The sequence below is a fragment of the Elgaria multicarinata genome, chromosome 3 (assembly GCF_023053635.1).
Source record: "Elgaria multicarinata webbii isolate HBS135686 ecotype San Diego chromosome 3, rElgMul1.1.pri, whole genome shotgun sequence".
NCBI classification, from domain to species: Eukaryota; Metazoa; Chordata; class Lepidosauria; order Squamata; family Anguidae; genus Elgaria; species Elgaria multicarinata.
In genome coordinates this window covers 173,957,797-173,973,790 of record NC_086173.1, presented here as the reverse complement: position 1 = coordinate 173,973,790, position 15,994 = coordinate 173,957,797, and the positions used below count along the sequence as shown (strand labels likewise).

The following is a 15,994-nucleotide window of genomic DNA, read 5'->3' as shown; positions in this document are numbered from 1 at the left end:
GCCTGCTGTTGGTTTTAGGACGTCCCTCTTTGATGTATCAAGTGAGCCCGATATTGACATCCTGAGAGTGGGGAGAAATCGATGTTACTCTGTTGCAATTTTGGGGTTCAAGTGCTGGGAGCAGAGAGGGCATAGAAAAGGGAATTTCACCAGGTGATCCATGTATGCAAATGGTAGCCACTGAAAATGCCTTTTCAACACAACTGTTAAAGATAGAGTTGGAAGGGGCCTAAAAGGCCATCAAGTCTAACCCCCTGCTCAATGCAGGAATCCACCCTAAAGCATCCCTGACTGGTGGTTGTCCATCTGCCTCTTGAAGGCCTCTAGGGTGGGAGAGCCCACAACCTCCCTTGGTCACTGGTTCCATTGCCGTACTGCAGTACTGTTAGCATAGGTGCCTCCATTTTCTAAAGGAAGCTGTAAAGTAGCCATTATACAGCAGGCAAAATGTCATGTATGCGAGAATATCTCCTTGAGTGCATCCTCGCATCTGTCTTATCTAACATAAACAAGCGCTTCGGCTCCAGTGCTCCTGGGTCAAAGTTAACTTTCTGTAACTTACTGTAAGGCCAAAGGTATTGTTTACAGAACAGAGAGAACTGTTTAGCAAAATTAGCTATGCTCCAGTGTTATGTTCTGATTGGTTTATGCTGCAACAGGGCCCTGCCCCTTGCAGGCTTCAAATGCTGTGCTGAATTCCCAATGTCTTTGTCTGATTGCTCCCTTTGAAGAGACCAGACCTTGATTACTAATCAATAAAGCGCTTTTGAACCCTCTGTCGCAGAAAGTGTGGATTTGTGCTTAGGGGCTGTTTGGATTTCGTCCCTGGGTGAAAGAACATTGATCTAACGGTACAACTGTTAAAGATACAGGAGCCCTGTCCTCGTTTTCATAGGGTCACCCTAAACCATTCATCTCTTAAGGCTTCCTTAGTGGCATATTTCATGTGTTTAAAAAGCTGAAAAAGTATTCAGTGTTTTCTAGCTTAACTTTTAAAATAAACGTTCACACATTATTAACTTTTAATGGCATTAATTCAGCTCTGGTTACACACTCTCTCTCTCTCTCTCCCGTTGGGGCAGAGTCAGAACTTCATTTACAACCACAAATCTGGTTCCTTTGGGACGGGGGTCGCGGAGCCCCCTTTGAGACAGGTGCTGGCTCTTACGAACAAGGAGGGGGGCCTGTTCTTCTCAGCTGCACCCTGTCGAAGAATTCAAGCAAATAGCTATGTGGGCTTCCCCTGAGCCCACCCTGTGCGAATATAATTGCTTTGGGCCTCTTCTCTAGAAATCAAAGTATCTACGCTTCCGCAGTAACTGGAAAATGTATTAAGGCTGCAACCGTGAGACGGAGTCTTGTGAAGGGTATTGAAACACTAGTTTCACAAGATTGTGTGCCTCCTAGGACCGTTAGAGGGTGTCGTGGCTTGCTTTAGAAACAGCTAACCATGAAATGAACAGACGGGCACAAGTTTCTCAGTAATCATTGACGTCTTGTTTTTCTGTCCTTGAAAAGATTGCACTCTGCACATGCGTAAAATCCTTGCTTACAACTGGCTGAGAGGCTTACCTGTTACTGTTTTATGATTGACGTATTCCATGGAGCGGTTCTGCCTTGTTTCGAAGGGGACTGACCCTATAAGGAGGTTAAGGCTTTCCTGAAAATAGCGGGCAGTTCTTTGGGTCCTCTGAGGGTTTCCGCCTCGCAGTGCTGAGCGCTGCTTGTAATAAACTTTCTCGAAAGAGAAAACCGTGTCTTAGAGTCTTTGAGCACCACTCAGCGATCCCACTTAGAGGAGACGCGCCTTTCCAGGGTTCCTCGACACCCCGTCGAAATATCAGCACTGAAGTTTGGGCCTGTGGCCTACCTTGCCAGGCTGGTGTTTACAGGAAGCAAATTATTGGGGAAGGTACATGGGCCTTGTTGCTGGAGGGGGGGGGCGGTTGTTCAGCCATCCTTCAGCAGAATGATCAGCCAAGCAGCCATCTGGCTCCGTTACCAGGTTTTGCCAAGGTGGGAAGGTGGGAACCTTCTCACGGAGAACCCTGGTGTGCCTCCTTCACACTCTCCGTTTTAATTCCTACAGCGCAGCACAGTCCCTGCCTCAAAGGAGAAATTGGCAGCCAAGGAAGGAGACTGTTTCGAGTCCTGGTGGGAGCAGAAGAGAGTGAAGATGGAAGAGCAAAGCTTCGCTGGCCCTGAGGCTGGAAACATACAGGGAGGGAGCAGTGCAGAGCCCTGGGAAGGAAGAGTGCAGGAGGACCAGCCTGGGAGCAACACCTGCTCAGACATGGAGCTTCAGCCCTTCAGGGACTTCCGCTACCAGGAGGCAGAAGGGCCCCGAGAGGTTTGCAGCCGACTCCACCTCCTTTGCCGCCAGTGGCTGAAGCCAGAAAGGAACACGAAAGCTGAGATGCTGGACCTGGTGGTCCTGGAGCCGTTCCTGGCTGTCCTGTCCCCGGAGGTGGAGAGCTGGGTCAGAGAGTGTGGAGCGGAGACCACTTCCCAGGCGGTGGCCCTGGCAGAAGGCTTCCTCCTGAGCCAGGCAGAGGACCAAGAGCAGGTGAGAGCATTTCATCCTGATGACTAGCAGGGACTGTGTTCTTAATACTTCCCTCATCTTCATTTTACATGTCCTCTAAGGAAGAGATGCCCCAATTTCCAATGACACCTGCAAGTATAGTCATGTGTAGAGCAGGCCGTTGTTAAAATATGCAATTCCCTACCAGAGGATGCAGGGATGGCCATGAATTTTGACTGTTTAAACGGGTTAGACAATTTTTTGGAGGAGAAGGCTATGAATGGCTATATCCTACCTCCAGTATCCTAAGCAGTGTGTCTATGTACACCAGTTGCTGGGGAACATGGGCTGGAGGGTGCTGTGACACTCATGTCCTGCTTGTGAGTTCGTAGACAACAGCTGATGGACCACTGTGGGGAGAGAATCCTGGAGTAGATGGACCCTTGTTCTGATTCAGAATGGCTTTTTTCATGTTCTTATGATCACAGGAAAACTGAATGGGTTTATGAAGTTCTGGGGAAGGAGGGGATCCTTCTTCAGCCAGTGGCAGAGTCTCCTCCCAACAGGACAGGAAGAGCATTCGTAGACGCCAAACTGCTGTTTTTACAGCGGAAGATGCTGGATATCAGGGAATGTCTGGGAGGTTCTGTCTTTCCTCCTGGCTGGTTTTTGGAGGGTGTTCAAGCGCTTTGCTTATGCCAGGGTTGATATCTCAGCCCCCTGACAAAGACACATGGCTTTTTGTCTTGGATGGTAGATCCACTTTAGAATGAGACCTGAAAGCCAAACCGATTGGGAAATGATGCCCTCGGCCCTGACCTGACCCATTTCTTTCCTTCCCACCTCCCCCTTCTCTGTCTGGGATCCTCCCTCCTGTAAACAAAGTAAGTTTAAGAAAACTTCAACTTTTGGAGCGAATGCAGCTTTTGTGCTCACAGATGCGGGTTCTGATGGTTCTTGTGGTCTTACCAATGTACAATAAATTACATGGACTCTTGATGGCATAAATCGCAAAAGCTGCATTCGCTCCAAAAGACTTCAGGCACCTCTGGTCAAGCATTTTCTTGATATGGGCCATGATGACAAAGACCTGAGACTCTGGATTATTGAAAGGTTTCAAGGATAGGGGACAAGAGTAGACCATGAACTATGAAGGAGGGAAATATTCTGGATTTTCACCTTAAGGACATTACAACCACAAGGACTCAACGAAGAGTGTAATTGGATGCCTTGGTTGTAATCCTGTTCTTCTATTTTAAAGTACAGTTCTATTGTATTCCTTTTCTCTCATTTCTTGTCATTGGTTTGATACGTATTTTCATTCGTATATGTAGTAAGTATTATTAGGTTTGTCTTAACGATGTTTTAAGCATCATATCAGTCCACTCAGTCCCCTTTAAGGGAGCATACAGTCCGTGAGTATGGTTGCTACACGTTTTAGGATTTGAAAAGCAGCCTAATCAGGAGCAAATTTCAGAGATTACTTACTCCTCAATTAGTTGAGGAGGTCAGGGAACGCTTATCGAATTTACAGATGACACCAAATTGGCTGGGATAGCTAATACCCTGGAAGACAGAAACAAACTTCAAAGTGATCTTGATAGGCTGGAGTGCTGGGCTCAAAACAACAGGATGAAATTGAATAGGGATAAATGCCAAGTTCTACACCCAGGAAAAAGAAACTAAATGCAGTTACTAGAAAGGGGATACTTGGCTCAGCAATACTACAAAGGAGAAGGATCTTGGAATTGTTGTAGATCGCAAGCTGAATAGGAGCCAACAGTGTGATGTGGCTGCAAAAAAAGCAAATAGTATTCTGGGATGCATTAATAGAGGTATAGCTTCCAAATTGTGTGAAAAACTGGTTCTCCTCTATTCAGCACTGGTTACGCCCCATCTTGAGTATTGGGTCCAGTTCTGGGCACCACACTTCAAGAAGGATGCAGACAAGCTGGAGCGTGTTCAAAGGTGGGCCATGAGGATGATCACGGGTCTGGAGACAAAGCTCTATGAGGAGAGATTGAAAGAACTGGGCATGTTTAGCCTGGAGAAGAGAAGATTGGGAGGAGACAAGATAGCACTCTTAAAATATTAAAAAGGTTGTCACACAGTGAAGGGCCTGGATCTCTTCTCAAGCCTCCCAGAGTGCAGGACACGGAATAACGGGCTCAAGTTAAAGGAAGCCAGATTCCAGCAGGACATCAGGAAAAACCTCCTGACTGTTAGAGCAGTATGACAAAGGAATCAGTGACCTAGGGAGGTGGTGGGCTCTCCCACACTAGAGGCCTTCAAGAGGCAGCTGGACAACCACCTTTCAGGTATACTTTAGGGTGGATTCCTGCATTGAGCAGGGGGTTGGACTCTGGCCTTGTAGGTTCCTTCCAACTCTATGATTATATGTACACCGGTTTCTGGGGAACGTGGGCAGGAGATTGCTGTTGCACTCATGTCCTGCTTGTGCTCTTCTTACGTTCTTATGATCACAGGAGAAATGAATGGGTTTGTGAAGTTCTGGGGAAGGAGGGGATCAGAGTGTCAGTGTGAGAGTCCTCCCAACAGAACAGGAATAGCATTTGTAGACGCCAAACGGCTGTGTTTACAGTGGAAAATGCTGGATATCAGGGTTGAACTCTCAGCCCCCTGACAAAGACACAAGTTCCTGTGCTGTGTGGCTTGGATGGTAGATCAACTTTAGAATGAGACCTGAAGGGCAAAGCGATTGGGAAACGCTGCCCTTGGCCTTGACCTGAGCCGTTTCTTTCTGTCTCTAATCCCTCTTCTCTGCCTGGAATCCTCCCTCCTGCTTCAGGTCGAGGGGATGTTGGCCAGAGCACCCACAGATATCCCTGAGGCAGAGAAGGCTCCACCGGGCATCACACAGAGGCCGCTGGACAGGTGGATCTTGCAGGAGGGGGACGGAGGACCCTCCTCACTGGGTAAGGATTAGTGGACGTATTTCCCCATGGTCTCCCTCCCTCAATTACGCCTGAAGTGCATGAGCTGTCTTAATGTTCTCCTTGAGCCTGATTTTGCTGGGGGAGATACTCAAAAAGGAAATGTTGTTTAGTAATGTGGTTCGAGGGTATCAGACCCACTCTGGCCCGGTCTTACACACTCACCAACTAAGGTCCTCCTCCAGGCACCTAATCAGAGGGAAGATCAGAGGACGACAACAAAGGAGAGGCCTTCTCTGTGGTGGCCCCCCCAACTGTGGAACAATCTCCCCAATTTGGTTCACATGGCACCGACATTGTTATCTTTTCAGTGCCTGGTCAAGCAATATGTAATTAGCAATATGTAATTAGTAATATGTAATTAATTAGCCTGGGTCTGTTTTTATAGGGTCATAGTTTTAAAACTTGTTATAGTAGTTTTATATGTATGTGTATATTGTATATTTTCGCAGTTTTAAATATTTGATATTGCTTTTAAGTGCTTCGGCTATGGTATGGTAAACAAATGCAATAAATAAATAATGAAAATAAACAATGAAAATGGGAATAGTTAAGAATGTGAACTTACCTTCTCACCTTCTTTACCTTCCTCACAGGGAGCAAAACAACCTGCAGGGGAAGTGAACTGATCCTGGGGGCTCCTTCTGGGCCTCGTTCGCTTGGTGGTGGAGCGGAAGCGGTTTCTGCACAGCCTGGGCAGGTAGGGGAGTCCTGGGGGCCTCCGTCTCCTGCACATCTCTTTGGTCCTGGAAGAACCTGCCCCTTCAGCCTTTGCTGTTATTATTATTATTATATTTATTTGTATCCCGCCTTTTGCCAATGCTGGGCCTCAAGGCGGCCTTACAAAGTTTAAAATATACATGGGGGGGGGGAGGGAAACAAAACCATAAACAATTAAAAATACACAACAAAATTATAAGACATTAACAAAGATGGAGGTCTGGATTATTCTCCAAAGGCCTGCTTGAACAAAATTTTTTAGCCTGCTTCCGAAAGCCCATCAAGGAAGATGGCTGCTAGGAAGGCCTTGAATGTCACTCGCAGTGCTTTGGCATTCAGAAAGAGGACCTCACCATCCTTGTCTTCATGGATTGCTACATAATGCTTAAAGAGAGCATCATTTCTTCTTCTTCTTTCAGGGTCTGGTGACCTTTGAGGAGGTGGCCGTGCATTTCTCGGAGGAGGAGTGGGCTCTGCTGGATCCAGGCCAGAGGACTCTGCACAAAGAAGTCATGGCGGAGAATCGTGGGATCCTGGCCTCTCTGGGTAAGGAATGGGATTCCTCTGGGTAAGGCTCCCTCTCTGCCTCTTTGCCAGATCCTGGAAGGTGGAATTTCAGCTCTTCTTTCTTTGTGTCAGTGCAGAATACAAACGTCATTGACTCCGAAGACCTGACAAAACGTTGAGAAAAGCCCATTGATGGACTTGCTCTGTGGCAGAGATGGCTGCCAATCCATCTGACTTTGCTGCTATAATTGCATCTGCATCATATTGAAGATGTTACAGATATTATCTTAATGGTCTCCATGGAGGAGAGGAGAGTTAAGCCTTTTCAGAAGACAGCTCTGGAAAGCTTGCTTTTCATTTTAAGATTTAACTAGCCATTGAAAATAACCATTAGGGTTGAATTCCCACTTTCCTGTTCCCAATTAAATGATCAGCTAGGAGACAATGGCAGATTTTAAGTGTATTTTATTTTTACAGTATTTTATGTTGTTCATTTATTCTCCCAACTACTTTATTTGAGTTACTCCATATAGATGAAAGCATTGTATGGCAGTCTAGTTCTCAGTTCTATTGATCGTCGGGATATTTAATGCGTTTGGAAGGATCTGCCTCACCAACGATTTTTTTTTTATCCTGTGAATCAAATCAGCAACCATTTGTTTTGTTCCAAGATTTCAAGATGATTTCTGTGTTTATACTTGCAGGTGATCACAGGGAGAGCAAGAAAAATGGCCTACACCAGAGAAGGAAAACTGAAACTGAAGAGAAGAGGGAAAATGAATCTATTTCTTTGGAAGGATCATACGTCTGTGAAACTCCAATACTAGAAGCACCAAATAAAAAGAACATTCGTAAAAGGAAGAAACAGAGTAAAACTCAGAAGATTCATTCTAACTTTCAATGCCTAGTGTGTGAAAAACCATTCACTTTCCACTCACAACTTAACTTGCATAAAAGAATTCACACTGGGGAGAAGCCCTATAAATGCTTTGAGTGTGGGAAGAGCTTTGCTCGCAGAGAAACACTTATGCTGCATCAAAGAATTCACACTGGGGAGAAGCCCTATAAATGCTTAGAATGCGGGAAGAGCTTTGCTCGCAGAGAAACACTTATGCTGCATCAAAGACTTCACACTGGGGAGAAGCCCTATAAATGCTTAGAGTGCGGGAAGAGCTTTGCTCGCAGCATCAGCCTTAAGCTGCATCAAATAATTCACACTGGGGAGAAGCCCAATAAATGCTTAGAGTGCGGGAAGAGCTTTGCTCACAGCATCAGCCTTAAGCAGCATCAAAGAATTCACACTGGGGAGAAGCCCTATAAATGCTTAGAATGCGGAAAGAGCTTTACTCAATGCTCAAGCCTTAAGGAGCATCATAGAATTCACACTGGGGAGAAGTCCTGTAAATGCTTAGAATGTGGGAAGACCTTTGCTCAGAGGACACAGCTTAAGCAGCATCAAGTAATTCACACTGGGGAGAAGCCCTATAAATGCTTTGAGTGCGGGAAGAGCTTTGCTCGCAGAGACACACTAATACTGCATCAAAGAATTCACACTGGGGAGAAGCCCTATAAATGCTTAGAGTGTGGGAAGACCTTTGCTCAGAGGACACAACTTAAGCAGCATCAAAGAAATCACACTGGGGAGAAGCCCTATAAATGCTTTGAGTGCGGGAAGAGCTTTGCTCGCAGAGAAACACTTATGCTGCATCAAAGAATTCACACTGGGGAGAAGCCCTATAAATGCTTAGAGTGCGGGAAGAGCTTTGCTCAGAGCACCAGCCTTAAGTGGCATCAAATAATTCACACTGGGGAGAAGCCCTATAAATGCTTAGAGTGCGGGAAGAGCTTTTCTAAAAGCAGCAGCCTTAAGCAGCATCAAAGAATTCACACTGGGGAGGAGCCCTATAAATGCTTTGAGTGCGGGAAGAGCTTTGCTGACAGCAGCAAACTTAAGCAGCATAAAAGAACTCACACTGGGGAGAAGCCCTATAAATGCTTTGAGTGCGGGAAGAGCTTTGCTGACAGCAGCAAACTTAAGCGGCATCAAAGAATTCACACTGGGGAGAAGCCCTATAAATGCTTAGAATGCGGGAAGAGCTTTGCTGACAGCATCAGCCTTAAGCGGCATCAAACAATTCACACTGGGGAGAAGCCCTATAAATGCTTAGAGTGCGGGAAGAGCTTTGCTCAGAGCACCAGCCTTAAGCGGCATCACACAATTCACACTGGGGAGAAGCCCTACAAATGCTTAGAGTGCGGGAAGAGCTTTTCTGAAAGCAGCAAACTTAAGCAGCATAAAAGAACTCACACTGGGGAGAAGCCCCATGAATGCTTTGAGTGCGGGAAGAGCTTTTCTGAAAGCAGCAGCCTTAAGCGGCATCAAACAATTCACACTGGGGAGAAGCCCTATAAATGCTTTGAGTGCGAGAAGAGCTTTGCTCAGAGCAGCAGCCTTAAGCTGCATCAAAGAATTTTGTGTCATCTGCAAACTTGATAAGCGTTCCCTGCACCTTCTTCAACATTTAATAAAAATGTTGAAGAGCACTGGGCCCAGGACTGATCCCTGCGGTACCCCACTCCTTACCTCCCCTCAGATTGAGAAGGTACTGTTGATAAGCATTCTTTGAGTCTGAGTCTGTGGCCAACTATGTATCCATCTAATAGTTGTTCCATCTAGCCCACTTTTAGCTCTTTTGTTTATCGGAATATCCTGGGGCACTTTGTCAAAAGCTTTGCTGAAGTCAAGATATATGACATCCACAGCATTCCCACAGTTCACAAGGGAGGTTATCCAATTGTTCTTGACAAATCCCTGTTGGCTTCTAGTAATTATTGCATTGTTTTCAGGGTGCTTACAGATTAACTTCTTTAGAATCTGCTCCAGAATTTTCCCAGGGATGGATGTCAGACTGACTGGCCTGTCTTTTCCCAGGTTCCTCCTTTTTGCCCTGTTTGAAGAAGGGACAACGTTACCCTCCTCCAGACATACGGCCCCTCACCTGTCTTCCATGATTTCGCAAAGATAATAGACTCTGGTTCTGAGAGTTCTTCCGCTAGCTCCTTCATTACTCTAGGATGCAGTTCATCAGGCCCTGGAGGTTTGATCTCATTCAAGGAAATTAGGTGTTCTTTGACCATTTGTTTATCAATCTCAGATTGCAATCCTTCCCCCTGAACTTGTGCTTCACTTTCTCCAGAGGGGTCATAGACCCGCTTTTGGGAAAAGACTGAGCCAAAGTAGGAATTCAGCACTTCAGGCTTTTCTTTGTCATCTGTTATCAATTACCCATCCTCGTCAAGCAGTTGAACCACCATTTCTTTCCTGTGTGTTTTACTATTCATGTATCTGAAGAAAGCCTTTTTATTGCTTTTAGCATCCCTCGCTAATCTCAGCTCATTGTCAGCTTTAGCCTTCCTGACGCCATTTCGGCACTTCTGTGCCACCTGTCTGTACTCTTCTTTTGTAGCCTGGCCTTCTTTCCACTTCCTGTATGTATCCCTTTTTTGTTTTCAGATCATCTCTAAGCTTTTTGTGGAGCCACATTGGTTTCTTCTGTTGTCTTCTAACTTTTTTTCCTTGTTGGAATGGTTTGTAATTGTGCTGTTAAAATTTCTTTTTAAAAATACTCCCACTCATCTTGGACTCCTTTTCTCATTAGGGTCACTTGCCATGGGACCTTGCTAATCATAGTTCTGAGCTTATGAAAATCAGCTTTCCTAAAATCCAGAGTATGTGTACAGCTACACTCAGCTTTTGTCTCCTTTATAACCAAGAATTCAAGTACGAGGTGGTCGCTTTCCCCCAGAGTTCCCGTAACTGCTACTTTATCCACTAAGTCATCCCTACTGATCAATATCAAGTCAAGGATTGCTGATCCTCTCGTTCCTTCCTCCACTTTCTGCAGGAGGAAGTGATCACCCACACTTTTGGCAGTATTGGTCTCCCAAAAGATATCAGGGTAACTGAAGTCCCCCATCACTACTACATCACACTTCCTTGAAACACTGGCAATTTGTTTCTCAAAAGTTTAGTCCTCGTCTTCTCCTTGATTGGGTGATCAGTAGTAGACTCCAATTATAATTTTCTTTTTAGTCCTCACCACATTTCTTTTAACCCTGATGCTCTCGATGGGGCTCCCAGTCTGATCCGCCTGTATTTCTGTGCAGGGATAGGTATTTTTAACATATAGTGCAACTCCGCTTCCCTTTCGATTTCTTCTGCTCTTTTTGAACGAGTTACATTCTTCAATTGCTATATTCCAGTCATGGGAGTCATCCCACCAAGTTTCAGTTATACCTATCATGTCGTATTTGCCTTCATGTAATAAAAGTTCAAGTTCATTCTGTTTGTTTCCCACACTCTGGGCATTAGCATATAGGCATCGAAGACCATGTGCTTTATAGTCTGGCTTTGTTCCTACATTGTTTTGGACAATATTTTGGGGCACTATTGGAGCTGTTCTCTGCGTTAGGATGCATGGGCCTTCTTCTACTGTTGCCTTCAAGTTTACATCTCCCAGCCCCATAAGATTCAGTTTAAAGCCCTCCTGATCAAGTTCTTTATGCTGTGGCCAAGCTTATTTGGGAACTATTCTTGACAAACATGAATTGTATGTTATTTCATAACAATTATGTTAAGGTTTGGAATGAAGTTAAAGGTTTTGCAAGATGGGAAAAGGTTCAACTGTCACTTTTGGGGAGATTGCAACAGTTAAAATGAATGCTTTGCCTAGAATGTTATTTTTGTTTCAAACAATACCCATTGTAACATTGGATTTAGCATTTGAGCAGTGACAGAGAGAGAGAGAGAGAGATCTATGTTTATACAGCAATCAAAAAACCCAAGAGTTAAAATTAAAATATTGCAGGATGCGAAAGAAAGAGGAGGGCTGGGCCTACCGGACCTCAAAGTGTATTTCTTGGACTGCTGTTTAATGTGGATGAAAGATTGGGTGTTGATGAAAAATAGGAGACTGTTGGAACTGGAAGGACACGAATTGAGATTTGGATGGCATGGCTATTTGTGGTACGATAAAGCCAAGGTTAACGGAAACCAAGGTTCAGTCATAAAATACCACTTTGGGTATCGGCCCAGGGGGGTATTCATAGAAGGGAATTGATAAATATGCCTAAATGGTTGACATATAAAGATGTATTACAAATGTCACAAGATGAATCTCAGTTAAAATCAAGGGAGGAACTGCTGAAAGATGGTCATAACTGTTTTGGCATGTACAAATTAGGTTTCCTTGTGCACAAGTCATGGAAAGGTTTAAAATAGACAAAAGAATGGTGGGTTTGAGCAATCAAAATCTGAATTTGAAATGACGTTATGTCCAAATGATGAACATGTTATCTCAAAGATACATAAACTTTTATTAAAGTACGAGACGGAGGATGAGCAGGTAAAAGACTATGATAAAATGGGCTCAAAACTTTGGATACAACATTTCAATGGAACAGTGGGAGAATATGGGGTGGAAAGGTTTGAAATTTACATTATGTTCAAGACTTAAAGAGAATTTTTTAATATGATGTACAGATGGTATATGTCTCCTGTAAAGTTGGCTGAAATGTATGAGTCCCTCGGGAAACTGTTGGAAATTAGGAGAAGGAGGAAACTTTTATCATCTTTGGTGGACTTGTAAAAAAGCCAAAGCATTCTGGATACAAACACACTCTTGAATTCAAAAAAATGAATGGATATTGAAGATGTTGGAGTTGGCGGAGATGGCAAAACTCACATCGATAACGAGAGAAAAGTCCACATCCACGTTTATATCTGAACAGAAAGCTCTGAGAGCATTTTTGCAAGAAACCGAGAGAAACGATGTATTTGTCTGTGGAGATATAGTTAAGATAGAAGAAAGAAATGAATTTGTTTACTGTGTTAAATGTAATGGAGGAATGAGAAAAGATACTTCGCATTTCTGATATGAAGAAAGCCGAAAGTACACCTTAACCTTAAATGATTTTTTTATTGTACTTTTGTTTGTACTCTTTGTAATGTTCTTGTGGTATGGATGTCTGTGGTGTTTGTAATAATAATAAAAAATTATGCTAGGAAGACATGTTGTCTGTGACTTTGGGGGAAAATAAATAGGAGGCAGTAGTTTTTAAATGACTAATATATATAAGGTGCCTGAAATCACACAACTACCCAAATCACTAGTGAAGAGAGATGATTAACAAGAAACCCATTTATGGTTTGGGTAATTGTGTGCTTTCCGGCACCTTACATATATTAGTCTGTGCCTTTGGGGACAGTACTGTACGGATGCAACGGGTAAGAATTTATTAAATAGCGCCCGCCTTGCCTTGCGTTGCCTCACTGGTCACCACCACTACCGCCACCTCGCCCCATGCTGCTGCTGCCACTACTGCTGCCGCAGCAGCCTCTCCCACAGGGATTGTCCATCCGGGCGCAAATATTCCCCAGCCAGGCTAATGGCGAATGCGATCTGTGCACTTTCCTGGAGTTCAGAAAACGTGCAGCCTGCTCCCCCACGCCCCCCACGCTTTCCCCAGAGGTTTTAAAATAAATTGAAAATTCCCCCCGGAGCCCCCCAGAGGGTATGATAACCCGGAGATTCTGGGGGAAACTGGCCAGGTGGTTACCAGAGCTGCACTCCTGGAACAATCCTCATGGCCTTGGGGACTCACAGCGTCAGGCAAAGTGTATTCCTCCCAGATCAGCAGGCAAGTGCTTAAGCCAGGACTACTCAGACAGCTTGGGAAGGTGCTGGCTCCAGGGAAAGTTTCTTTCCCCACAATCGGACATACTGTGAGGACTTTTCTTCCACATTTTCAGCACTCCATGCTTGTGTGAATTTTCTATGGGTCATCAAAGTTGATTGATGAAATATTCTACTCCAATTGTATTCGTTCTCCTGTAACGGAGTCTTCTAAAACCAAGGGCTCTGCTCTATGGAAAGGTTTTTCCACATTCCAGTTACTATTAGAATTTACTGGACTCTTCCTTATGTGCGACCTTCAAAGCAATTTCAAGCCTTTGCTATGATGGACGCTCACTGCACAGTTTGAGCGCTGATGGAGCTTCTGCCTGCATGAATTGTGTGATGTGATTTAAGACGTATTGCATGACTACAACGTAAATAAATACTACTTCTACAATGCCAAACAATGCAACACAAGAAGATAATCAATCACAATAAATAAGATTAAAAGTCAGAAATATAAAATCAAATTACACTAAATAAAACCTAAGTGCAGCTGACTGAAAGACAAGGATTGTGCTATGTTTTCTCTGTGGGCAGATATGAATTTGCTCTGGGCAAATGCTTTCATGGGCTTTAATATATCCTGCTTTTAGGGATGAAGGGAGCCCTGCTGTTCACATCCTAAGAGCGGGTGGAAATCAGTTCGCTTCCGCCCCTTTTTGGGGTTCAAGTGCAGGGAACAGAGAGGGCTTAGAGTGGAGCCATGGGATGCATTGGGAGAGAAACTCTGGTTCATCAGCAGACCTCTTATTTCCAGAAGGGCCGAAGGTTTTCCTGCCTTGAGCCTGAGATGGAGTCAGACCTGCTCTCAAAGAAGGGGTCCAGGTGTGCAACAAGAGGCCACCATGAGAAGAAGTTGCCATGTGTGTTTTAGTCCTCACGACTAGAGGCTCCATGGATCCAGAATCTTCCTGTACCCTGATAAAACTTCACCTAACATTAGGGTGACCCTATGGAAAGGAGGACAGGGCTCCTGTATCTTTAACAGTTGTGTTGAAAAGGGAATTTCGGCAGGTGTCATTTGTATACATGCAGAAGCCGGTGAAATTCCCTCTTCATCGCAACAGTTAAAGCTGCAGGAGCTATACTAGAGTGACCAGATTTAAAAGAGGGCAGCTTTAACTGTGGTGATGAAGAGGGAATTTCACCAGGTTCCCCATATTATAAAAATGACAGCTGCTGAAATTATTGTTTCTATGCAACTGTTAAAGATACAGGAGCCCGGTCCTTCTTTTAATTGGGTCACCCTACTTAAACTCCCTCTTTTTAGAGCATCTATTCTTGTTTAGCTTTCTGAAGGGCACCAGGTTGGGGAACGGTGTTTTGCAGCAAGGGCAGGCAGAAGGATGGAGGGCTCCCATGCCGGAGGCTGCGTTACGCACTCAAAGGGGAAACGGCTGTGGATCCCACAAAGCCCCCAGGAGCGGCGATGCTGCTGGTGGGGGATAAAAGACACACCCCCATTGTGGAAAAGCCCCCTTCCCAAGTCCGCGTCTTTGCCAGGAGCCTCTGCGGCTCTCTAGTGCTGCCTCCACCGAAGGGTTAAAGAGGCGGAGAGGGGGGGGGCTGGGTCCTAGAGCCCAGGCTGGATGAGGCCCCTCCCTTCCGGCCCCACACTTCCTCCCCCCCCCCATTGCAAAGGAGCCTGGGATTCTCCCCCTGCTCCTGCGAGCCTCGCCTGTCCGCTGTCTGCAGCCTCTTTTCCCCTGCGAAGGAGCCGGTGAGTGCAGATTGCAAGGGGGTCCCAGGGGGGAGGGGGCGGAAAGAGAGCCCCCCCAGGACAGGAGGTGCAGGTTTGGGGCAGGGGGTGGGTGGGAAGAGAGAGGGAGCCCTCCCCGGGAGACCCCCGCCTTACACCTTCTTCCCTCCCCATAACTAGGGGATCGCGGAAGGGAAGGCTGCAGAAAGGAGGGGGGTCTGCGAGGGACCCAAGAGGAAAGGTCCCGGGTGGGGAGGAGGAATGTCCCCCCTGCGGGCAAAAGGCTGCCCTGGTGTCCTGTGTGCATTGCATTTTGATTTTGTTGCCTCACCCTGATACAAACCTAGTGAATAAGTAAAATTAACAAGTCACTTTGGCCACGAGGCCTTCGAAATAAAACCTGGGGCGCTTTTGTTGATTAAGAAGGGAGCCTGCTGCTGGATTCAGTACGTCCCTCTTTGATGCATTAAGTGAGCCCGATGTTCACATCCTGAGAGTGGGGAGAAACCGCTGTTACTCAGGTCCCTGTTTGGGGTTCAAGTGCATAGAAAGGGAGCGGTGGGTTGCACTGGGAGAGAAACTCTGGTTCATCCGCAGACCTCTTATTTCCTGGACGGCCGAAGGTTTTCCTTTCTGGAGCCTGAGATGGACTCAGTCCTACTCTCAATGCAAGATTGTGAACAAAAGGCCTCCATGAGAAGAAGTTTCAACGTGTGTTTTACTCCTCATGGCTAGTGGCTTGCTGAGTCCATAATTTTCCTTATATTCAATAAACAAAAAACCTATGTTTCACAAAACAGCATTAAAGGCTCTACAGTTTTCAACCAAACTCCATAAAGCAGGGAAATTG

General features: G+C 45.4%; 1 protein-coding gene across 1 annotated transcript in view; it reads left to right on the top strand.

Moving 5' to 3' along the window:
- LOC134395814 (uncharacterized) overlaps nucleotides 1–15,994 on the top strand; it is a gene marked incomplete at both ends in the record, with an annotated part of 217,491 nt that overhangs the window by 50,650 nt on the left and 150,847 nt on the right. Inside the window, 1 exon segment of the mRNA XM_063121973.1 lies at nucleotides 7,663–9,180. Within this exon segment, the coding sequence (XP_062978043.1) occupies nucleotides 7,663–9,180 (1,518 nt within the window).